The sequence below is a fragment of the Podarcis erhardii genome (genome assembly GCF_964252035.2).
Source record: "Podarcis erhardii genome assembly, chromosome: 1".
In the NCBI taxonomy this organism is placed as follows: Eukaryota; Metazoa; Chordata; class Lepidosauria; order Squamata; family Lacertidae; genus Podarcis; species Podarcis erhardii.
In genome coordinates this window covers 9,742,981-9,769,034 of record NC_138497.1, presented here as the reverse complement: position 1 = coordinate 9,769,034, position 26,054 = coordinate 9,742,981, and the positions used below count along the sequence as shown (strand labels likewise).

Sequence of the window (26,054 nt, the reverse complement as noted above, 5' to 3'; positions counted from 1 at the left end):
AAAATGGAACGTACATCACGTAATTTATCTGGAAAGCATTTTGCATCATCAGTTTTCAGTTTCTGGAGTTGCAAAGCTTAAGGGTGCACCCAAGGACCTACCTGTTTAACTCTTGCCAAATAAAGTGCCAAGGAAACAGACAAGGCTAGTAACAACACGCAGATCCACCTACCACCATTCACACGAAAGGCCAGGCACCACTTAGTTACACTCAGAGCTTTTACCTTTCATCACAGTATGAAAATTTCATGTCAAGGCAGTGGCGGCTGAGGAACGTCTTGCTGTCCAAGGGGACTTCAATATTTGATGGATGGGGGATGGGTTCACAGATTAACACCAAACACGTCATGGGGGGCTTTTTATATCCACACACTGTCTGGTTGTTGCAATTGTCATAGATGCGAATGTGCCCTGTGCAATGAAGTACCTGGGTGTTGGGGTGAAAAGGAGAGCTTGGTTAGCGTATAGCAAAACAACAACAAACCTATGATTACGTGAAACATACTCAATAAACACACAAGATGTAACTGGCTGTACTTTTGAATAAATAAGGTATACTACAATTTGATACAATGAATAGGATACCTTATTTATGCCTGTTATGTCTTGTGTGTTTATTGGTTACCATATAGGACAAAGTAACGGAGGGAATCAAACAACACAAGTTGAAAGGGGTATTGTATGACAAGGAGCCTCACCATTCGGCAACTGAACTTTAGCTACCGACTCAAATTCCCCGAGGAACATCAAAAGGCAGCAAGCTTATGTATCTAATTTGCAGCAAAAGCCATTGCTAATTCGAGCATTACTTTGATGCTCCTCAAAGGCTCACCGACTGCAAAAAAACATTGGGTGCAATGGCTGGTGGGATTGCTAAAGTCTTTCCTCCCCAGATGCCTTCCTCCTCTAATTATTATTATTTATTTATTTGCCATGTGCGTATAGCTAAACATGTACACATGTGTGTAAGCTGCAGGTCTACTGTAAATCTTGACACCAGCCATTCTAACGTCAAAGTCTGTTGCTTTGAGAGCACATGTATGATTACCTTCCATGTGGCAGACTTTATATTGACAGTTCTTCCTCGGCTGGTCAATGTACACTTCATTCTGAGGAAAAAGCTGCGCTCCGTGTTATGTTCCTTCCCTTTTTTCACAGGACCTAATGCAAGAGTGTTAGATATCAGTATTATACACTACTTCATGCAATATTGAATCCAGAAGGCAACAACTGAAATACAGACTTAATGCAGCAAAAATACTTCTACGGTTTCTTTTCCAGCAGAATTTAAAGCACTTTGGAGGGTTTCAGAGGGTGTCTAATGCTGTAGAAACTGCTGGAGTTGAGAACATGGCTACTATGTCAGTTTCAGGAAATGCAGCAATTAATACAGAAGTAGTCAATATTGTGGGAGACAGGTGCTCAGTGTAGATGAAAATTTAAAAGGCCTAGAGGACAAGAACTCAGAAGTGGGTGGATTAACAGAATAGTATCAAGGTTGTTTTAGAATGCCTCTTCTCTCTTTTAATTAAAGGCAAACAAACAAATCCCCAGGCAGGTCAAACCAGATTTAGTTTATCTTCAAGAGGTACTTAAATGTACTTCTCAAGCACATGCAAAAAACAGATCCTATCATTAAGATAGATGAACTGTTTTGCAGGTGAGAAAACCAGTACAGGATACTGAAGCAACAGATAAGTACACTTGCGATGAGGCACACAAATTAGTTTGTGCAAGTAACTGCAGCAACAATATCCTGCTTAAGTTGTAATCCCACCGTTCCAAGTAAAAATTCCCTGTAGTAAGCTATGGCGCTTTATGTCAAAAGGCACAATTTATCCCTTCTTGTGCTGATGTAACTGTGGTTGCTCCACATCCAAAAACTTTTCACTTGATGAAACAGTGGCACTCGAGGGTCAAAAGACCAAGGGTTCCTATGTATTTTGCATCCTCAGTACTGGTTCAAACTCTCTCCTGCCTGAAGATCATATATGTGTGTGGGGCCACAGGCCCATAGATTTGATTCATATAAACTCCTCAATCCATCACTGGCATGGGAAGGGTTGGGTCTATGAGTGTATAGCACTACTCATTTTACAAGTGGCTGGCTCCCCAGGCCCTCAAAAGGAGCGATTTTGCATAAGTACAGCCCAGGCATGTCTAGATCTATGTGAGGGTTGCTCAACTCACACATTGCCATATGTGCAAAGGAGGCAGGAGCTCTGGACCCACAAAGAGGATCCTTGGCTGGGCAAATGCATTAACTGAATCACAATTTCTAATCAATATATTAAAATCTGTGTTTTATTTGTGTAACTCCCACCTTTTAGGGTTCAAACCCTTGCAAGGAAGCTTAAAACAGTCAGAAAAGTACAACATAACAAACCATGCAATGCAAAAACTTTTCATAACTTTTGAAAAGCAGCCTTGGGTGTTTCAGACTTAATTTAGGTATCCTGGGTTAGGCTAATCCTTCAATCAATCAAGCATAATTAGTAGCAAGCAATCAGATGAGGCATGTGACCTGAAGTTAAAAGCCTGAAAGTCTCTGTTTTACCATTTCGGTGGGTGAGCATTTCTCTCAGCTCTTCCTGGTCACACGGATGAGTGAAATCAAACACACTGTGTCCGGTCAATTCGAACTGCAAAAGAAAAAGTTCAATCTAGTAGTGTGTTTTCCATAGACAAAACACGGGACCCAACCCAGGTTCAGTACTTTTAAGTTAATGGGATTGTGGCTGTATTGTAGGAAAATATTTTATTTTAGCTAAAGCGATGGGAGGAGATGCTGGTTTCCTACCTGTGTGAGCCCCATGCACTTGTTCACATTTTCAGACATGTAGATCATGTCTCCATCCTCTGAGAGAACCATGACAAATCCGTCAAGAGCTTTTAAGTAAAAGCAATTCAGCTGAGTCTCCATTTCAGCTTCTGCCTCCAGGTCACCTAGACATTAAGACATCTACACATTAGATTTCAGACACCTAGGCATTAGACAAATTTAGTGGGTCACCAATGTTCATATTTCCTGTTTGATTCCACCAGCACTCGCTCATATCATCGCTATAATACACCAGTCATAATAACACTTTCAAGGTGAAAAGTTGGTGCTGATCAAAGATGAAAGTTGAAGAACCTACATAAAAGCTCAAGAATTTCTTTATGAAGGCTTCTTGTAGCCTGAAGGCTCATAAGGGACATTATACATTATACAGTCAAACTTTTAGATTTCGGAGGACACTAAAACCTTGACTGACTTTGAACATACAATATTGATACTAAGGATGTGACTGCAAGAGTACACCATCAACTAATTAAATTTGATATGGGAAACCTACAGGGTCTAAAGGAATGTTGGGAGAAGAATACTGGTTACCAATCTGATGATAATGCCTGGTCAAAGATTTGGGAGACAAAGCCATTGCATTCAATTTCCCAGATCCCTAGATCTGAATCTCTTACTCTGATTGTTGTTTAACTGTTTTAACTGTTTTAAATAGCTTGCTCGTTGCATATTTAATTATGGGTGCTTTAATTTACTTGTTTTACTATGTATTTTAATTACAGGTAGCTCTATTTTTTTGTAATTGATTTAAATTATTATTATTTTGCTTCTTGGCTTTTATACCTGAGACGGGTAGGGTATAAATAATAAATTTGTTTGTTTGTGAATACCTCTATATTTCTTCTTGAAATGAAAGGCAGTTGTTAATAACAACAACAACAACAACAATAACAATACAACAACTTATTATAATTATTTATTATAATTGCTGTTGTTGTTGTTGTTGTTGTTGTTGTTGTTGTTATAATATTGCCTCAACACTCCAGTATCTGAGATATTCATCACTATAGCAAAACTAATAAAAGTCTGTGAAGTAAAACAGGAGGACCAGTTTAATGAAAAAATGAAGAATACTTGATTTTGTATGTTAAAACAAGACATGGACTGATAATGATAGTACTACTATGGTGTCTGTTCCAATTTTAATACGTACTTATGACCTATGCTACTCACATATCTTAACATCACAAATTTCTCAGGGAAAAGTCCTCACCCCATTAAGTACTTTCACAAGTGGATGAGATCACACATGTCTGGCTCTCTCAGGTAAATTAGGAACTTAGTGTGTGCCATCCAAGCATAGAGCAAACTATTTTCATGAAGTTTAGAGCAATGTGTGCCTTCAAACCATGCCCTGGGCCTTTTACTGTCTGTCTCCGCATAAACCAGGTATTAAAGGTTATGTAAAAGGTATATAAAATGGGCTTTTAAGAGATGGCAGAGGCAGCTGAGAAAATATTGTGGAAACAGTGGCAATTTAACCGAGCAGGGTATACATGCAAATAAACCTCGAAAAAGCTTGTGTTGCTGGCAATATTTAACAAAATGTAGCAAAAGCTCATCATTCTGTGGAAGTAACATTCTCTAGCAAAAGCAATGTCACAGGGGTTGAGGGTGAGAGGATGGCACACTTTGAGCTCCAACCACTGAAAAAAAAAGATAGTTCTTGGGTTTTCCCCTCCAATTATTTCACGAAATGACCTTCCTGACCTGCAGGGGGTCGGGAGTGAAATTAAGCTGCTGGGAAATGATGCAATTTCAGATCACGGCAACACAAACACAAGAGTTAAAACTTCTGATTCACCGAATTGTTCCAAACCCTGCTTTTCACTCCATCCTACTTCAACTGTAAAACCTCACCTGCATCAAGCAGTTTTCTCATGCGCAGGTAGCTGATCGTTAGCCTCATAATTGAGGCTTTGTCGAGATGTGCGCTCACATGGTGGGGAAGAGGCAACTGATGAGCCAGTTCATAGAAGACCTCCGATTCCTTACTCCTCCTGCACCTGGCTGCATCTCTGGACTTCTCCTTTCTGCGTTCTGAACTTATCCTGCGGAAATGAAGTTAAGTATGAGTATTTAAGACCGTGTGTATCTGCCTTGTGTTTTCACTGAGGAATTATTGCCTCCAAGCCACTACCTGAAGATAGAGCCACCATACCACTCTCCTAGCCACCTGAAAAATGCCACGGGTTTTTAGTCTAGAAGGGAGAAAGAACCTCAACCACATAGCCTTCATAACTGCACTTTAAAAGGGGTGGGGACCCCTTTAATCTGACATTCAGTGCTAGAAGAGGCTCCATAGGTGGTTTACAACTGTGTTCTTCAGCCTTGAGCCCCCAGATGATGTTGCACTATAACTCCCATCCTCTTTGTCCATTGGCCAAGGTGGCTGGGGGCGGCAGGAGCTGTCCAAAGGTTGAAAAGCACTGGTTTGCAAGCAGTTAACAATTCCTAGCAATTCCAATACAGAGTTACTGCATTCAGTGCGAAATAATGAAGTTTCAGAACTATTTCAGGCGCTTAACCAAAAACAAATGCCAAAACAACAAAATAATAATCCCTGTTAAAATAATTAAAATTGTTTAGTCAGTCCGAAATAAGCTTTCGGCTATCTTTGCAAAAGCCTGCAAGGTGCGGGCGACTGGGACTTCCTTGGGAAGAAATCCCATTTTGAGGGGCTACCACTAGTAGAAACCTTTGCCAACACCAGCCATGAGTCTGAAGGCCACAGTACTAGAAACTCAAAAGCAAAGCAGTGCTAGCACGCCTGCCATGGTCAAGCACATGGCTCTACCTGTGGCACTGGCTCTATGTGTGGCACTGGTCCCACTGGAATAGCTCCACCAGAGTGGTGGGGAGGATAACCAGTAAGCCAGAGTAGCGGCTGCACAGAGATATGCAAAGCCTGAAAGAAGTAGCAGTGTAGGAAAGATGAGCAGGAGGGTAGGCACCATCCTCATACCAAGTTTTTGAAAGGTTTTTCCAGTTACTGTTTCTACCCAATATAGCTTGCATTTCACAGCAGCTCAGATCTTCCTTGTAAGGCAATTCCTTTAAGCTATCCAGATGACTTACTCATGGAGAAACTGAGCAGCTATGCCTTTTGAAGAGGAATGCCTTATAAGCCGCTTGGCACGCGTCCTCTGAGGTCCTATTCAGAGATTTCTCTTGGGGAGGGAAAGGGTCGTACAGTGGTACCTCAGGTTACATACGCTTCAGGTTACAGACTCCGCTAACCCAGAAATAGTACCTTGGGTTAAGAACTCTGCTTCAGGATGAGAACAGAAATCGCGCGGCGGCAGTGGGAGGCCCCATTAGCTAAAGTGGTGCTTCAGGTTAAGAACACTTTCAGGTTAAGAACGGACCTCCAGAACGAATTAAGTACTTAACCCGGGGTACCAATGTACAGGGGACGCGGGTGGCGCTGTGGGTTAAGCCACAGAGCCTAGGACTTGCCAATCAGAAGGTCAGCGGTTCAAATCCCAGCGACGGGGTGAGCTCCCGTTGCTCGGTCCTTGCTCCTGCCCACCTAGCAGTTCAAAAGCACGTCAAAGTGCAAGTAGATAAATAGGTACTGCTCCGGCGAGAAGGTAAACGGCGTTTCCGTGCGCTGCTCTGGTTTGCCAGAAAGGCTTAGTCATGCTGGCCACATGACCCAGAAGCTGTACACCAGCTCCCTCGGTCAATAAAGCGAGATGAGCGCTGCAACCCCAAAGTCGGCCATGACTGGATCTAATGGTCAGGGGTCCCCTTTACCTTTACCACTGTACAAGATACCCTGGATCTGCAGCATCGCTTCTGTAATATGAGCTCACCTTCCAATTCCCCCCATTTGTTTAAAGAAGACAGAGAAAAGTCTATGCAAAATCATTATTTTCGGTAGTTTCACTTCCATTACCACTTCGTCATGTGCACCCTTCTCTGCAGAATTTCTACTCTAAAAATTCTCTGTGTTGTGGCGATTACAAGGAAATTCACCAGCTGAGCCAAGAATTGTTCTAAAAATCAAATATACTGCAAATGTTCGTTTTTGCTTTGCTTTGCAGAAGGGTAGTACGTCTCCTCAAACTGAGAGGCAATTTTGTTAACTTTGAACTACTGTGCACAACTAGGGCTAATGCAAAATGTGACCGAGTGGCCACCATTTCACAACAAACTGTGATTTCCACCCCCACCCCCCCACTTTCATACACACAATTATTAATACTACATTTATATCCCACTTCTCCTGGCAAGAGTTCACGGTGAGAGGCGCAAAGTCCCCCTGTGAGCTTCATGGCTGAGTGGGAATTCAAACTCTGGTCTCCCAGATCCTAGTCTGACACTAACCATTATATCAATATTGCTCAATCTATAACCTTTAAAGAGTTAATTTTAATCTTAACTACCTTGGGTAGCTTATGATGGAAAGGCAATGTACAGATGTAATAAAAGGCAACTGGAGAAATTCAAGGAAAACAGGTCTGCCCGCATCTATTAACCACAATGTGATGGTTCAATATGCTACTGATAAGGAGCAGGGGCTGTTGACTTCAGAAAGAGTTTTGACTACAGCACTGAAAGGTTGGGCGAGATGAGAGGGAGGTTTGTGGGACTTTAGGGAGGATTGGCACAGCAGTGCCGTGAGGAATGATTTGGCAGCAAGAGGCAGTGAATTGTTGAGAAATGTGTAGGAGAGTATATAGTTATAATTAGCTATAAAGTGAACTATTTGGAAGGTGGAGGAAGAGCACAGAGGGTGATTTTAAGGGCTCAGTGTGCTTGGTTTTGTGGGAGGAGAATTGGAAGGGAGCTCCTGTGGCATTCGGACTAGCAGAGTGAAAGGCAAGATGGAAGATAGTGAAGAAAACAGAACAGCCAGCATAAAAGTGACTAATGGGGAGTTGAAAGGCAGTTTTCAAACGATGCTTGCAGCTAAGGTATTGTTTTGTGTTTGATGAAGGATGTAAGCTGCCGAAACTCTCTCAGAAGATATGAATTATTGAAATAAATACATAAAATTAATAGCCAGCTCTGGAGGTTTTCCAGGAGGCCTTTATTAATTAATTAATAGGCCTACAAATCTAGGTTCTCTAGGTGACAACATTACCAGTGTGGTAAACCTGACGGATGAGATGGGTCTTTTGTCTGATCCTGCACAGCTTGTTAATATAGATCTTATCTTACAACAAGTGTAGGGGCTCTTCGGCTCTCCAGATATTGCTTAACTACAATACCCATTGGCCATGCTTGCTGGGGCTGATGGGAGCTGCAGTTCAGCAAACATGAGGAGGGTGAAATGTCCCCCCACATCTGCCTTACAAGGCTGTAAATATGGTTCAACACTCTGAACACTCAAGTAGTATTATAAAAAGAGCTACGTGGTTATTAATAAAACTATTCCTAAAATATCACATATTGCTACCTGAATTATGAGCAAGGTTGCCAGCAATCAATTGATTCAGTGAACCAAGGATGGATCCATCCAGCATCTCAGCTGCACAACCCATCTGTTTCAACGATGAAGCCAGACCCACTAAAATGATCTAGTGCAGCAAGCACTTAAATTAATTTAGATGTGATTAACTGCCGCTTCTATCAGATTGTGATGAAACACACACACATAAACAATTCAGTCAAATGAAATATTTAACTTCAAAAGGCTACTAATAAGCCTATTCATAAAGCTATTACAACATTTAAGAGGAGGCAATTTCTCTTGCAGCTTCCAACAAGTGGTATTTCAGAAGCGCGCAAGCGCGCACACACACACACACGGCTGCTTTCCACAAGCCACCCAAATGGAACCCAGCAATCAGCATTTAAAAACTTCTGCCTTAGTTCATGGTTCATTGCCATTTCCACTTTGTGCGTTTCTTCTTCTTGCATACTGGGACAAGAGAATTGTTGTACGAGAAAGCTACATTCAAACAATGTAGCTGAGATCATAGAATCGTAGAACTGGAGAGCTGGAAGGGACCCCGAGGGTCATTTATTCCAACCCCGACAAACAAAGACATTCCACTGTGGCAAGCGCAACCTAGGTTTAAGGTGCTGTTTGGCATCTAGCTTATATCAGAGTTTCAAATACTGGCAAGGAAGCCCATATAAAAAGCACCAGAAATGTTACTTGATGTTTCATGATAACAATATGGCTAGAGTCGTATCTCACCCTCCAATAAGGGTCTGGAAGTTGCTTCATATATTATATGCCATTGACACCTCTTGCAGCAACTGAATAAGCTGTGGCAATGTTGCAGAGGTGTGGGGCTGGCAGAAAAGTCCTTCTGCCAGTGACTAAACTGCTCTAATAGTAAGGATCGTCAACTGTGATTCGCAGAGAATCTGGGTTTGGATGCGAGAAATAAAAAGCAAAGCTGTAAGACGAGGTGCAGCTGGGGTTTGGGAACACAGCATGTCAAAAGAGAGAAGAGTTGAAGGTAGGAAAGGGCTCTTTTAAAAGGTTAGCGGTTCAAAGAAATGGGAGGAAAATGGCAGTGGGGAAGGAAATGAACTGGCAGAGAGAAGGAACAGTATCTTCTGGGTGGAAAGTTGAAGTTCATCGGGTTGTTTTAAATAGCCAAATACTTGCAGGCAGGCCTGATTCGTTTTGGATTCCTCAGAACTCGCTGCTGTGTCTGTTGGAAAGGGTTGGCCCACACCCTGTGGATGCTGCCAAGCCGCTCCCATCTCTCTTGGCAACATCTGCTTTTTCTGCCTCTGGCAACACCCGTCAGTCAATGTACCCTTCTTGAACACAGCTTACATTACTCTTTCCACATTGTGTTTTTAGACATAACTATTGACAGGCAGAAGCACTCCTGTGTCACAAAGACAATGCGGATGGCAGCTCCCCAAGTTACACAAAGAACTAGGTCGGCAGGATTTGTACAACTTCCTTGGAGTCCTGTCAAGGTAACTCATGAGTTGAAGCATATTTACCAGAGGAATGTTGTTTATCCACAGCACAAACTGAAGAGGGATTCATGATGCAGGCGATATAGTGCTTTGTTCTATTTATAAGCTACCTTGGGGGTCCTTTTGTCACTGAAATCATGGGAGTGTGGAGAATGGACCGAAACCATGCCAGGGCTGTGGAGCCTGTGGTCCTCCAGATAGGGTAAAACTACAACTCCCATCATTCCTGTCCCCTGGCCATACTGAAAGTTGGACATCAGTAAGATTTGTGGGGCCCCAGGCTCCCCAGCCCTGGAGTAGACTGTTGCTAACTTTTTAATGATAGCCAGGGCTGTGAATACATCGTGCTGTTTCTCCTTGCAAACAGCCATCCAGGGCCTTGCGCCCCCCCCCCACTGCCAGTATCTTATTCAACCACATTTAAGGCTTCCATAAGGAGAAAACATTGCATACAAGTGTTCAAGGCAACGTTCACAGTCATAAGGCTTGAAGACTCCTCTCTAACAGCTGCCACCACCACCACCACTAAAAGGCAAAAGGAGAGTTTCTCAGGAAGCAAGAGCTCTGCGGCCACTTCCACATTTGGTGTTTTCTCTGCACTTCTGCAGAATTGTGGCATGCACACAGGGATCTGCCAATAATGATAAGTTATGACGAGTACAGGGTAGCACTCAAGATTTGTCCATGTTCCACCTGTGGTTTCATCTGTCTTGTTTTTCTATTCGCTCTCATCTCTAGGTTACCTCTACTTTGCTCAGGTCTTTTTCAGACAATAATGCAAGCCTTATACTTGAGACCATTCTCATCAACCAGCATGCATACTGTTTGGCACAGTGGTACCCAACTTGGAGCCCCCCAGATGATATTTGACTCTTAACTCCCCGCAGCCCCAGCCAACAGTGCCAACGGTCAACGATGTAAGGAGTTGGAGTCCAACTACATCTGGAAGTCATCATATTTGCTATCTCGGATTTAGCCCAATGTTGCTGCTGTACTATTAATAGTAATTTTAGTAGTAAAAAGAATTATCAATATATTGCATTTTATTTCAAGAAAAGCTACCAAGGCAGATGAGAGACAAAATCCAACAGCAAAATAGTAAGAATAAAGCCAATTATAAAACTCCATAATTAACACACACAGTAAAACAACTACATTAAAACATCCAAAATTAAATATTTAACAGAAGGAAATGCTAATCTGAAGAGGCACATCTTCAAGGGTGACCAGACTGCCAATATCGATGGGGCCTCCCATATTTCAGCAGGCAGAGCATTCCACAGTACTGGTGGCACCAGAGAAAAAGCCCACCTCCATGTTACTACAAGCTGACATTCATCAGGCCATGACAAATCTAACTAACCAGGTTCCATTTGCAGGTCTTAATGCCCTTACCAGGCAGTGAAGAAGACCACATCTTAAGCTTGAGGAAGGAATTATGGTTTAACAACAACTGACTTCTGCAGACGTATTTCAGTTTGGCTGCTTGGCCCTATATAATGGCTAAATAAAAAAGAACTGATACTGGTGGTGACCTTTTTTCACTGTTATTGTTTGTGTATACACTCCCAGAGTGGTAATTTTCTGATTCCATGGGTGGTCTTCCTGATTGAGGACTTAATGCCCTCACTGGAACAGCAACAATAGTAATTAAGTCCTCTATTTATAAAATACATGTAAACAGCACTTATGCCCTGCCAATACTTTTGGATTCTGAAACAACTGCTACTATACATTTAGTATGATTACCAAGAAATGCTGTGATGATCACCTAAACACTGCTGAAAGGAACTATCTCCACCAATATTATATATTAACACCACCTACTTCATTATACAAGGCCTTAAACGTGTTTCCTTTTTTGCAGATTAATTTATGTTACTTTATCCTCTGTTCCAAAAGTTATTCAAAATAATTAAGCTGTCATCACCCTTTCCATATTTTTTTGCAAGTGAAATTCATATATGACCACTTATAAAAATAAAACACAAAATATTACATTTTTAAACACACATAGATTTGGCCTTGCCAGTAGTCTCATTTTTATCCTGTGAAAACTCTTCCCATCTCCATTTTACAGCAATCATGTATAAAAACCAGGAAAAAATCACTCCTGTTCCAAGTCTTCACATGCAGTCTCCAGTATCACACGGTTTTGAGCTTCATTTCTGAAGCTCTGTGTTCCCCTTTTCCCAACATGTAAAACTAGCCAATAAAACAGATGGTTAATTAAGTGCAATCTGGCCATTTGTGAAAAGGAAAAGCAAGGAGGGTTGGCCACAGCCTCTCTTCAGGAACTGGATGCTTGTTTGGTCTGGGGCAGGGCCTGTGAAAGCTAGATGAAGCACCAAAATAAGGGTAAATGCAGAAAGCTTGGAGAAAGAGTGTAGGGTGATTAAGAAACTAATAGGAAAAGGGTTCAAATATCTAGGAATAGCACAGCCTTGAAGGTGTGTAGAGATGAATCTCTGGGCCGTTCTGTCTCAGTGGGGGCCTGAGAGTGCCTGGGGTATATACACAAACTAGGTAAAGGTAAAGGGACCCCATTAGGTCCGGTTGCGGCGCTCATCTTGTTTTACTGCCCGAGGGAGCTGATGTTTGTCCACAGACAGTTTTTCTGGGTCATGTGGCCAGCATGACTAAGCCGCTTCTGGTGAAACCAGAGCAGTGCATGGAAACGACGTTTACCTTCCCACAGGAGCGGTACCTATTTATCTACTTGCACTATGATGTGCTTTCTAACAGCTAGGTTGGCAGGAGCATGGACCGAGCAATGGGAGCTCACCCTGTTGCAGGGATTCGAACTGCCGACCTTCTGATCGGCAAGCCCTAGGCTCTGTGGTTTAGACCACAGCGCCACAAACTAACTAAATATAAATTCAGGTAGGTAGTCGTGCTGGTCTGATGCAGTCGAAATAAAAAAAAATTAAAAATCCAGTAGCACCTTAGAGAGCAACTAAGTTTGTTATAGGTATCGGCTTTCGTGTGCATGGTATCTGAAAGTTGTATGCCGGCTCCGTCGGCCAGTAAAGCAAGATGAGCGCCGCAACCAGAGTCGTCTGCGACTCGACTAAAGGTCAGGGGTCCCTTTACCTTTAAGGTGCTACTCGACTATTTTTAATTTTTTTATTTTAACTAAATATATTTTAAGCTGTTTTTCAGGCTTAGCCCAAGTACAATTCCCAGGATAGATAAACATTTTAAAAATCCAAAAAACAGTCTTGACAAGAGTTACATCTGCTTTCATATAAAAGGTCTGTTTTTTCAAGTTTATAAAATGGCAACTATAGCAGCCCCCAACAAATAAAAGATCAAAGGTACAAAGGCAGCTTGGGAAGTTGAAAGAACAAGATGACAACTCATATTCCTGAAGTCCCGTCCAACCAATCAGCTGTAATCAGTGTGCACATACGTCCCACAGAAACACTGCTGTATTTGTTGATTAGATTATATATCTGCGTTTCTAACACTGGTTTTAATCTCTTACTGGAATCCAACTCAGAAAAAATGCCAAGAGAAAGAAGTTATCAGTGTCCTTATCCAATATTTATGCTTGCAGTCAAATGACAAAATTTATTTTTGCTTTTATGGTAAACCATGCTTAAATTCCACAGAAGGTCTTATGCAGCTGCTGAGTCCCTTAGTAGAAATTGTAAATGATGGAGCCAAATTTCTTGAGAACTACCGTTTTTAATTTACAGGATGTTTGCTAGAATAGCAGTAATCTGACTCTGCATATACTTCTAAGGGAGCGGGCGGGGGTGGGCAGGGTTCTATAGTGAGAAATCAGTGGCAAATGTTTTTGGTCACAAAGTAGGAATATTTTCCAAAAACTGAAAGCCTGAGCACAGAACAATGGAGGCTAGAACTTGCACAGCCCATACCATTTCTTCCTGCTGAATAAATACTACATCTGGCACTCCTTATGCGGCAGCGTTGGGAACTACAGCTTGCCCCATTTGCTTGACTTACCAGCATTATCAAACTCACATGTACTACTGTGTCCCAAAACTTCTCCCACTTTAGTATTAGGTTTGATATATACTGTATAGTAAATAATTCCAGCCTGCAACATCATATAGCTGCTTCCAGGGACCGCACAACCTAACACTGTAAGTAAAGCAGTTGGGAAGGTTAAACAACAACAACAACAACAAAGCTGTAAGATCTGCACTCTAAATGCAGATCTTTAAATGCTTCGGATACTCAAGCCTGACTACTGAACTGTTTTGCTTCTAAGTGTTTTATTCCAAAAAGATAAATGTGCAAGTGCAATGAAGGGTTAATGAAAAGGCAGCTCGTGATTTATGCTCAGTGGAATGATAAAAGATTGCAATCCACAAAATTAATTACTCCAAAGTAGTCTCACTGAAGTCAACCATGGGGATTAAGTCTCCTGGTGATTTGAGAGGTATACAATCATTTTATATGACTATTGTAAATTAGACTAATGTACCACCATTAAGCAAGTATTTACATTAGTGCTGGAGAATACAGTGGTACCTCGGGTTACATACGCTTCAGGTTACAGATCCCGCTAACCCAGAAATATTGCTTCAGGTTAAGAACTTTGCTTCAGGATGAGAACAGAAATTGTGCTGCGGCGGCAGCAGGAGGCCCCATTAGCTAAAGTGGTGCTTCAGGTTAAGAACAGTTTCAGGTTAAGTACGGACTTCCGGAACGAATTAAGTACTTAACCCGAGGTACCAATGTACCTCAAAACAAGCAACTCAGATGCCCAAACGAAATAGTCCACCTGCATAAACAGAGGAAAACTTATTCCTACTGCTATTTTTTCCCCCAGCCAGTCCGTTTAAAGGAGCAGCTCTTGAGTTTTTATCCTAACACCTCAAAACATTAAGTTGCTCTCCAAAAAATGTGTCCTGTAAACAAGACAACTCTCGAAAAAGTATGCCCTGTAAACAAGACAATTCTTTTAAAAATAACACATTTACAGGCAACCTTTACACAAGCTCAAAGCAGCTTTCAACAAATAATCAGATAACCAAGCTTCAGTGCCTACAAAATAAGAGGCAGCACTAATTTGCCTTCTGTAGGTTATCTGGCTTTAGGAAAACCACCACACAATTCACTGGCATTGCATTTATCTTCTTTTCTCGGCAGTTGCCTGTAAGTAAGGTGTTACTGTATTGGGCTGGGCTGGGGCACAGAGGAAGTGGTAATTCACCAGAAATTTTAGTACAGTGGCAAAAACTAGAGTTCCTTTGAAACTCCAGAAAATGAGATACACAAAATAAGGTACGTAATGTAATATTTTTCTGGACCAGTTTATTGAAAGAGTATGCAAGCTTTAGGTAACTGTCAGGTAGAATGGAATTGTTGTTGTGTTGTTATTTTATTTATTGCATGTTATATCCAAACAATAATTACTTTTAACTAAACTGATTACATACATTTTCACCAACAAAAATTGATCCAAAAAATATCAATTTATCTGGCTTATAACTGTTGTTTTTTTCAGCTACCTGTCTTGATTTTTCTTTAGCATTTTATCCAGTATTTCATTCTTTCTGGCTTTTAAGGATATATGTATTTTGTACTTAAATACAAAATGAGACCATCAGGGGACAACTAGATATCAAATGTTCCTTGGGTTAGGATTCCAGAGAGCCTCAAAAAGACGACAGGCAACCTTGGTGAGGTTGTGAATGTATTGCTCAAACACATACGCACAGCTTCCAAAAACTTTGTTATTTATCTATCAACTTCCTATCTCATATGGCTGCAAAAAGGAAACTATACATATATAGCTAATGTTATGAGACTGTGTGTACCAGGACCTCACAGCAGGCTTCACAGACAGAAGCAGACTGACGAGAAGTTCCCTTGAAAGATGGAGTATAGCCCAGCACATTGGGTCCTATCTTCCAGGGGTGAAGATGGCTTTGTCAGGCTGCTTGTTACAGTGGAAACAAACAAAAAATCCCACTAATAAAAAGGAAGAAGAGGCTGATGAACCTAAATTCAGAGGTCAGAAATGAGTTCAATTATTATAATTATCATCACCGTTTATTTACAGAGTGATACCAATAATCAGCAGGACCATGATACTGCTATTCCTACTGGGAAGTGCCATTCCAGAACTAGAGAGTCCGTGAAGCTCCATTAGTGCTCCACACTTCATTCTCTGATTCAAGCAGAAGCTGTTCCTTCCATCCCCTCCTTGGAGGACCACTGACAAGTTTAGTTGTGTATTGGGGGGTGGCGCAGATCCTTCCCTATCAGCAAGAAGGGATTTTACCATGGATAGAGAATTCTTCTGATTCCCATCTCTCCTTCCATCATTTACGATCCACTTCCGGGTATGCTGAAGGACAGACTTGTTACAGCTATTGTTGAATTACATTGGCTGTTGCCAGATCTCATAGGGATGGGGCAAAGCTGGTTCACAGCTCGCTGCAGGTTAGCATTTGAAAATAAAACTCAGGCGAGGGTCTGGATGAGCAGGCATTCTAGCAAACAGAAAGTAGGAGTCTGTGGTCCTATCCCTTTGTTTTGGCTGACCACAGAGGCCACAACGACAGTATCCTTGTCTCCTTTCACTTTGCTCCCATCTTTCCCCCACTTTGCCATCCTGATTTGGAGCTCCTTGGAGTGGGCTAACCTGTATTTCTAAAAATGCCTTGAAGCTCCAAGAGTTACATTTAGAGTGTGTGCATACTGACAAAAAGTAATGATTGCCAGTCTAAACTAATCATCTGGTAAAAAGCATACCAGTCTTTCCTGCAGCATGATGATGCAACAATGGCAAAGGACAAGTTTTCTAGACATACAGTGGTACCTCGGTTTATGAACTTAATCCGTTCTGGAAGTCCGTTCTTAAACCAAGGCGCGTTTTCCCTAATGAGGCCTCCCGCTGCCAGTGCCCTTTCGCCATTTGGATTCTGTTCTTAGACCGAGGTAAATTTCTCAAAGCGGGACACTTCTTCTGGTTTTGCAGAATTCGTAAACCGAATTGTTCATAAACAGGACTGTTCTTAAACCGAAGTACCACTATACTGACAACCATCCCTTTAAAAGCTTCTACCTTGACAAATTACATAACTATGACTGCCTACTCATTAGAAAACAAAACAGCCATCTAACCGATAGCTTCTGCATTCCGTATTTTAACTTTGCAATATGTATAATCTTGGGATTTAAAAAGTTGTATGCAGGCATACATATGGCAAGTTGTTCAATATGTCCCAACAAATGAACAGACTTTCATTTTTTAACAATTAAAAGTCTAGGCAACTGAGTAAAATGTAGAACGTCTGTTTAAAATGAAATCCCCTAGAAACTAGAGTGTTTATGTAGTTGATTCTGAATGCAAGGAGTGAACTTGGATTAAGTAATCCTGCATTCTGCCCAGGAAGGTTGCATACCACAGGTTATCAACCCATGACCTAGACTAAGCATGGGGAACTACTAACAAGTGGGATCATCTTTTCACCAGCATTAACAGCTGTTAACTCTTTGTGCAGTTCCAGGAGTGCTCAATTGTATTATCAGTTTTGAGTGCTGCAAATAATTCTGGAAGTGCTGTCTGAAATGCCTGAAATGCCCCACTCACGTTACTAGCATCAACAGCTTTGTAAGAAGAAGTTCCTGCTTAGTTACATATACAGTAAATAATCCAGACTCTGCGCGGCTGGTCTACATAGATATGGGATGAGGAGGGCTGGATAGGGCTTAAAAATAGCAATTTCTGAAGCACTCTGCTAGTGAGAATTTTCTTTCTTCCCACTCAGTCACAGCCAAACTTTTAAGCTGTGTTATTCATGAGTTGGAATAACAAAAATATGCTCTCCTTTAATCAATGGATTGAAGACATGACAGCACTTACAACATATGAATGGATTTCTCATAGACACAGACTTTGCTTGGATAAATATATTGATATTTGGAGCAAGTTCATACAGAATATAGTAGGTTATTAAAAGAACCCTGGACAGTTAAGTCCAGTCAAAGGCGACTATCTCGCTTCAGGCCGAGGGAGCTGGTGTTTGTCCACAGACAGCTTTCCGGTTCATGTGGCCAGTATGACTAAACCGCTTCTGGCGCAGTGGAATACCGTGACAGAAACCAGAGCGCATGGAAACGCCGTTTACCTTCCTGACACAGCGGTACCTATTTATCTACATGCACTGGTATGCTTTTGAACTGCTAGGCTGGCAGAAGCTGAGACAGAACAAAGGGAGACCACCCCATCACGTGGATTCAAACCGCCGACCTTCCGATCAGCAAGCCCAAGAGGCTCATCATTAATAATCATATATGTATTAGCATATATACATATGCATATATATGTGTGAACGCACGTGTGTGTGTGTGTGCATATATTGCACTCTTTCTCTTTTTTCACTTTATTTTGTATTGCTGAAAAAGCTTTAAGTAAAAAATTAATAATAATAACAAGGTATCCAGTAAATCAATACAAATACACTGAAAACTGTTATACCATAAAAAATCCCACAAGGCTATTCACCCCTACTCAACACAAGCAAGAACCTGAACAAGTGGCCCCTGGGGCAGAAAGTGTGAGGGACAAGACAAACTGATTACCGAAGAAGAGATTTCACCTGTGTATGGGCTGTGACTTGAGCAGGAGGAGAGAAATAAAGGGAATGAATAATCTTGGTTTCTGTTGATGGGAATTACAGAAAAGTGAAGGGATGTGTCTATGTGCACAAGAGATGGCCCAGCCCACTCTGGCCACATTCAGATTTTTTTGGCTGCTGACATCCGTGTGTCCGAAGGGCTGGCCAAGAGGAAATACAGCCATTAGACAGGGAAAGGTTCCCAATCCTTGCTGGCCCTAGACAGTGTGCCAAAAAGGAAACACAAGCACTGATCCCATACTCCATTCAGCATGCCTGAAAGGAAGCTCTCTATTTACTGTCCAGTGATTGATTCGTTTCTGGGAATCCTATGGAAGTTCTCAGAGCCAAGCAGATTCCCAACACCTACTTCAGTCAACCAGTGTTTTTCAAACTTCAGCTTTTTCAAACTCCAGTGCCCTACTGGTTCAGAACAAAGGTTTATCTAGTCCAACAACCCATTGTGAATCCCACTCCCTAGCCTAAATTACTTAGGCTTCACTGCGTTTTCTAATGGTTTGGTTCAGAACACAGAACAAAACTGTTTAGAATGGAATAGAATCTCACAATTTCTAAGCAGCTTTCTGCACCTCTACCATAACCTAATTTGAAACTTCCTTGGGAAGAAGGGAAAAAAAAAATCACCAAAACTTCTCTCCTAAATTATCAAGGCACATCTACTAGATCTCAACATTCCCTTCAGCAGCAAACAAATGTGTCACATTTAACTGCATAAAACTATTACCATGAAAGAAAAAACTCACATAAATTTGCAAGGCAAACATTAAAGTTAAGCCACAATCTTCTCCACATCTAAACTAACTGCACACTTCATTTATCAAAGGCTGGGAACTATAGTGACGCCAGAGCCACATGTCGCAAATATGCTCTTCTTCCAGAACCAAAGCCTTTCTACAATAGATCTTTTTCACAGCTCTAGCCTCACGTCTGCAACATTATTTGAACAGTACTGTAGTTGCTATCTACCTTCAAGAGATCCATTTAAATTTTAAAAACAGTAACCATGTGGCAATCAAAACTGGTACCTTCAATGTACACAAACATCAGAACACAAATTATCAAGAAACTAGTTGCCACGGCTAACTTGGGTAGGGAGTCCAAGTAACAATTGTGGACTAATTTGAAAGGCTGGACTACCATTTAGGAACTATGCTCCATCAGTTTGATTATTAGCCAGTTTATTCTTAAGTAAGGTGTCATATGTTACTGTTTCTCAAGCACAGAAAATTATGATCTCATAATGATACCTTCTCTTCACCATATCTCACCATTGTGTGTTTGTGTGTGCACATGTGCACATTACAAGTTCCAAACAACCACAAAGTTAATTCCATGCATTGAAGGGGATCCATCTTTTCAAACAGCAGCCAGGCTGCCTGCTTGTCCATCCACGAACACAGAAAAATGCATCTGAAATTGTGAGGGCTATTCAAGATAGTTTGTTATATGGTGTTGTCCATTGTTCAAATTCAAAAACATATGCCCACACCCTTGGGCAGGCCTAAAGAACTTCTTTGGATCTCTGGCATACTTGGCACAAATCCACAACTGGCATCAAGCAGCTTATTTTTCAAACTAAAGTGGGGATGAAAAGAATGCTATCCATTATTTATTATTAAATGTTTATTATATGCTATCCATTATATATATATTTATTAATTGTTATTATTATTACCCAGCCAGCCACTCTGGATGGCTTCCAAAACATATAAAAACATAATAAAACATCAAAAATTAATAGTAACAATCCAATATTTAAAAGTCACAATAACTCTAAAATGAATAACTTATATCAAATAAAGCAATATTCAATAATCCATTAGAATATAATAGCAAACAGTAAAATTAAACATCAGCAAAAAGTGTTTGCCAATTAGCAAAAAGAACCCCCCCCCCAATTCAGCTCTTGTGCTCCAGAATATGAAACTGGAAATCTGATAGGTGATTAGAGTATACACTGTTCTAAGATTCTGGAGAACAGATGGGGACAGTGTGTTTCAAAGAAGCCACTCCACTTTATGTACAGTAAATAACTAGTCTCATATCAGGTATTGAGAACAGTACTGTCTTTGTTGATTTATAATTTACAAAAGTCATACTGGTAATTAAAACCTGCAATTCTAATGGATTTTAAATACTTAATGTAGAGCAGGCATCAATGATGCCACAAAAGCCTCTTTCTATCAGAGTTAGCTACCCAGATGCCCAAAAGATAAATTCCACAACAACTCTTCATATCCCATGTCCATTCTAAAAGACAGGGCTATTTAACAACCTTATCATTAAAGCTCATCTTCAAGCTGGAAAACCCCTTGACCATTCTGAGCAGGAGAGATGCACACTCTTAACCTCTGTTTTCTTTTAATGCAAATCAACTATTTCAGGTTACTTTCCAGTACAGCAGTGATACTGACTTTTCAATAACAGCAAGTTTCAAATCTGAAGCCACCCTTATGAATACACACTCCTCTCCCACAACCCTTCCCTGGGAAAACCTCACCCCCTAGTCTTTATTCATGATTAAGGCCAGCCCCTTAAATCTGTGCACAAAACAGACTTCATTTTCAGCTGATTCTGAATCCAATAAGTACTAATTCTTTTCAGAGTTAGCCTCTTAGCACAAGTAGATATTCAAAGCAAGGTGTAGCCCTCTTATCTGGCTGGTCCAAGGGTCAGCAAACTTTTTCAGCCATGGGCCAGTCCACCGTCCCTCAGACCATGTGGTGGGCCGGACTATATTTTGAAAAAATAAAATAAAAAATTGAATGAATTCCTATGCCCCACAAATAACCCAGAGATGCATTTTTAATAAAAGGACACATTCTACTCATGTAAAAACACGCTGATTCCCAGACTGTCCGCACGCCGGGTTGAGAAGGCGATTGGGCTGCATCCGGCCCCCAGGCCTTAGGTTGCCTACCCCTGGGCTGGTCACTGGAAACAGAACATTGGTCTAATCCAGCAAGGCAGTTCTAATGTTCTTATGGACGAGAACAGAAGAATGCCTCAGGAAGATCATGTGCCCAGCTAAGTATCAAGCCGGAAGCTAATACCATCTCTGGGGTTGCAAGGAAGCCAGTGCCTTTTCCTTCTCGCCCACTGGATGCTTCCTGAATTCTGAGGAAGGAAGCCACAGAGGGCAGGAGGCTGCTGCAAACAAGGACAAGCCTTTGGCAGCAAGCCCGCAAATGTTTTGAATGCAACAGTATCAGTATAAGTACTAATTCTTTTCAGAGTTAGCCTCTTAGCACAAGTAGATATTCAAAGCAAGGTGTACACTCCCGTTCACAGCTTCCCCCTTTAGACTTCTCATATTCGCTAGCCCCCAAAAGACGATAGCAAAGGAAAGCAAAGAGCTGGTTCAAAGCTGCATTGATGTGGCAAAGGTAATCAGACCCCTGAAGCAAGTTCAGTTGCACCTAGGCTTCAGTACAAATGCTATTGTGTTCATATCTTTGCCAAACAATCCTAGTCAAAGAGATACCTATGGGGCAGAACATGGGAAACCTATGACCAGTTCTGAGCAGCTTTCCTTCTTGAAATAAGAAGCAATTGGGGGGGGGGATTGGGGCACTAGTGGGAGACTAACCCTTCCTCCTATATTGTTTCCTTGATCAAATCACTTTGTCCATCTGTCCCCTCAAACTGCTTCCCCTCACCCCCCCTGGGTAAGAGACTGGAGAAAGGGGATAAAACCCTCTTGCACAGGAGCTCCCCAGGAGTTCAATTCTGGGGAGCCCATAGCTGTTTGTAAGGACATCTGAATCTCCCGTATCATATACTTTCATCCCACTCTAGCACTAATGACCTGGAGTCGAAAGTCCTGATGTGTGCTAAAAAAAACAGTATCAGCATAAAGTAACAGCTATTTTCACACCTCTATAGAACATACAAGGGGCGCGGGTGGCGCTGTGGGTTAAACCACAGAGCCTAAGGCTTGCCAATCAGAAGGTTGGCGGTTCGAATCCCCGCAACAGGGTGAGCTCCCGTTGCTTTGTCCCTGCTCCTGCCAACCTAGCAGTTCAAAAGCACATCAAAGTGCAAGTAGATAAATAGGTATCACTCCAGCGGGAAGGTAAACAGCGTTTCCAAGCGCTGCTCTGGTTCACCAGAAGCAGCTTAGTCATGCTGGCCACATGACCTGGAAGCTGTACGCCGGCTCCCTCGGCCAATAAAGCGAGATGAGCGCTGCAACCCCAGAGTCGTCCGCGACTGGACTTAACGGTCAGGGGTCCCAGCATTTAGAAGTGTGTTGGGAATGAGGAAACCTTTTAAACACTAATGAAATTTACATGAAGAAATCATTTATGTGGCTTCTAAGCAAGATCAGAGGGGCTGCAGGTTTCAGACTACATTTGTGTAAATAAGTTTATTGTTAGGGAAAGGCATTTCCAGAGAACATAACTGATGCCTGTGAACCTTACAAAACAATCCAGAGTTTCCTCTCAGAGAATCTGTAGTTACCTTCCTTTGTATGTGGTGGGTTGTTTGTTTGTTTGTTTTTGTAGAACTCTCCACACCAGCATAAATAACTACAGCCCTTAACAGAAAAGCAAACAGGTCTCACCTACCCTCTTTAATTACAAACTGAATGTTCACACCAAGACCCAGGAGAGGAATGCGTAGCACCAGATTTCAACACACAAGGCTGCTCTCTAAAGATAGGAGCTGCAATGCATCTACTGTTTTCTCTAATCCAGGGAAGTTTGTAGACACCAGGAGATCTCCTTCATGCCTTAAAATTGTGGTCTTCCCACAATCACTTTCTGGCCACAGTCAGCAAGGCAATTTCATATCAGACCATCCCATGAGGACATTAAAACAATGTGTTTTTGAACACATCAGAGACAAGCAATTTAATCTTTGCATAGGATCAGCACATTAGCTGTATATCCTCGTGAACACAGACAAACTTTGCTTCCTAATAGTTATACCTGTACAATTTACATTCTTATCAAGTATACAAACTACATGTGTACATGTATCCATAAATATTTACAGTTAAAGTTTGTTGTTGTTTAGTCGTGTCCGACTCTTCATGACCCCATGGACCAGAGCACGCCAGGCAGTTTGGTCAAACTCATAGTTAAAATTTAAAAAAATTTCATCTGGTTGTATATCATATCAAACATTCTATTTTAAAACAAATATCATCCAGTTATATCATGCCAAGAATATCTATTGTTGTCGTATAATCAATGTTTTTATTCCAAACCATAATAAAAGCCACCAATTTTGTTGAGAAGTCTGAATTGTTTGTTCTCTTCCCACATCATTTCTGGCATATAATTCTGTTCACAACCATGACATCCCACCCTCTTCTTAGCCACTGGTCAATTTTAGGGTGATTACGCTTCTCCAAGATCTGACGGTATTACGGTGTAGTGAGTGTTTTATCCAGTCCCAGTAACACCATTTAAACAGCGAGAAATGTTACAGCTTGAACTCATTTAACAGTCTCAAATTGCAAAAATGGCATTGCTATCAATATAAACAAACACTGCCTTCTGCCAATGGGAGATTAAGAAACTTAATCCACCAGAAAAAGGATTGGTGTCGAATTTAAAAATAATAAAAAAATGACCACCCAATCTCCACAAATATCTAATGGCAAACCTTACTACACATCTGCAAATTACTACAGGATCTTATTACTTGGAAATCCAAGGTAATTACCAAAGGAAGATCCAGCTCGTTCTGAACATGCCACGGGAACCAGCAATTAAGGGAAATATGTGGGTAATTCTGGTGTTTAGAATAACCTCTGCTACCCTTGCCAAAAGAAAGAGCTATAGTTTCTCTTTCTCAGCGTCCTCCATTCTCAGTGACTCATCCCCACTACAGAGAAGAACAAGTCTGCCTCTTGTAGTCTGAAGCAATAGATGGGAGAGCCTGATGCAAATACTGTAGAGAGCAACTGCAACACCAGGAGTTACAGAACACAGGTGAAAGACTTCGGAAGTACCATCTAGAACAGGGGTAGCCAACGTGCACTTTCCGACAACTCCCATCATCCCTGACCATTCACCACGCTGGCTGGGGCCGGTCTGCCTATCCCTGATTCAGAAACTGATTACTGTATTGGTATAAAATATCTGATCACAGGTCAAAAAAGTTAATCTGATCATACCCTTGATATAAGGCTGCTTGCATCCTCTTTTACTAACATTTACAGAAAACAAGAGTGATTTCCAGGATACCAATGATAATTTTGTAAATGTTATTTAAACTTTTCAGCGAGTTCCATCTCAAGGGTTATGAAAGTAATGCAACATTTAGAATTAAAAGTTACAATCCTATATACAATAAGCTGGCATAAATATACTCCAAACTGCATTCAGCGGTGGGGCTACTACTGTGACTGAGCCTGGCAGAAGGAAAGCAGACTTTTAAAGTTGTGTTTGAGTTAACCCACCCTTTTTGCTGGCTTAATTTATGTCTGTCATCTGACCAGGCTGAGTGGGTTTAGGATCCAGTCTAAGTCCCCCCCACCCCGCTGGTTCTGGCTCAATCACATCCCCAGAATACTCTTCTTTCTGAGCTCACACCAGCTTAAGATCCACCAGGCTTGATGGGGGAGATAAGGACAGCTGACCAGAGGGTGAGGGAGTTAAGCCAAGATAGCTGGCTACACCAGGAACCTCTCAGCATAGCCAGAGGTCCGCTGGATCCTAACCCACTCATCCCAGAAGATCTTGTTACAGGATGCTCCCAAAATGACAAAAAAACCCCCCAACACCATAGCATTTGTCCTTGAAAGACAATGGAAACACAATTCCAACAATTTTTGAACATTTGAATTGTATGCTTTATTCTCTGCACAGTCATTATTTTTGCAGCATACAAAAGAACAGTTTGTCTCTTTCACTGGAGACATTTCTGTTCTTCTGAAAAAATCATGAACTTAAGAAACATTACTTTTCTGTTCTGTCTCAGGATGCGGGGCCGCCTTTTAAAACATTACTTTCCTCTCTCACTTTCCATCCACTCAAAGGCACGGAATTTCCATCCACTTACCAACAGTGATTTTAGACCTTCCTCAAACTGACTTTTCCCCATATGGTTTGGTTACAGAGAACTTGGAAAGCTCCACAGCAAAGCACCATTCTTTTTCTAAATCATAGCCAGGCCCTGGCAAACTCATCTCCATCTAATATCCATCTACAAACACTCAAAGACACATTAACATAACTCGCCTGTCTGTGTGTGCCTAAGAAATCAGAGACTGGACTCACACTGCTCATCTCAACCACAATGCTCACCGTCTCCTCATTTCAAACTTAGCCAGGTTTTACATTCAGCCTAAAGCAACAAACTCAAAATATTGGGGGTCTACCCTGGGGAGGCAGCGAAGATAAAATTAATCTTGTAAGAAAAGTTGAGCTGATTAACAAGTCAAGGGCACCCTCCACTTTTCTATATCCTGGATTCTCGTTTTATCCCCTCCCCAAAAAAACCCTCTCACCCCCCCACCCCCTCCAACAAAATGGCGACGTGGACACTTTGGAAGAGGGGGGGAGGGAGAGAGAAGGGAGAGAAAGAAGAAGAGGAGGAGAAAGAGTAAAACACCCTCCAGGGAGAAGAAAGGATGGGGAAGCAGGAGGAATGAGAAAAGAGGCAGGGGGGGTAGATTAAGATAAGAACAAAGGGGGGGGAGAAAAGAAGGGGCGCTGCCAGGAACACAC

The 26,054-nt window shown here is 41.6% G+C and overlaps 1 protein-coding gene across 1 annotated transcript in view; it reads right to left on the bottom strand.

Moving 5' to 3' along the window:
- Window positions 1-26,054, bottom strand: part of HIF1A (hypoxia inducible factor 1 subunit alpha) — a 39,235-nt gene that overhangs the window by 12,173 nt on the left and 1,008 nt on the right. Inside the window, exons 2-6 of the mRNA XM_081860110.1 lie at window positions 4,706-4,896; window positions 2,801-2,946; window positions 2,558-2,642; window positions 1,049-1,161; window positions 225-427 (exon numbers count right to left, since the gene is read on the bottom strand). Coding sequence (XP_081716236.1) covers window positions 225-427; window positions 1,049-1,161; window positions 2,558-2,642; window positions 2,801-2,946; window positions 4,706-4,896 — 738 coding nt within the window. The remainder of the gene's footprint in view (window positions 1-224; window positions 428-1,048; window positions 1,162-2,557; window positions 2,643-2,800; window positions 2,947-4,705; window positions 4,897-26,054) is intronic.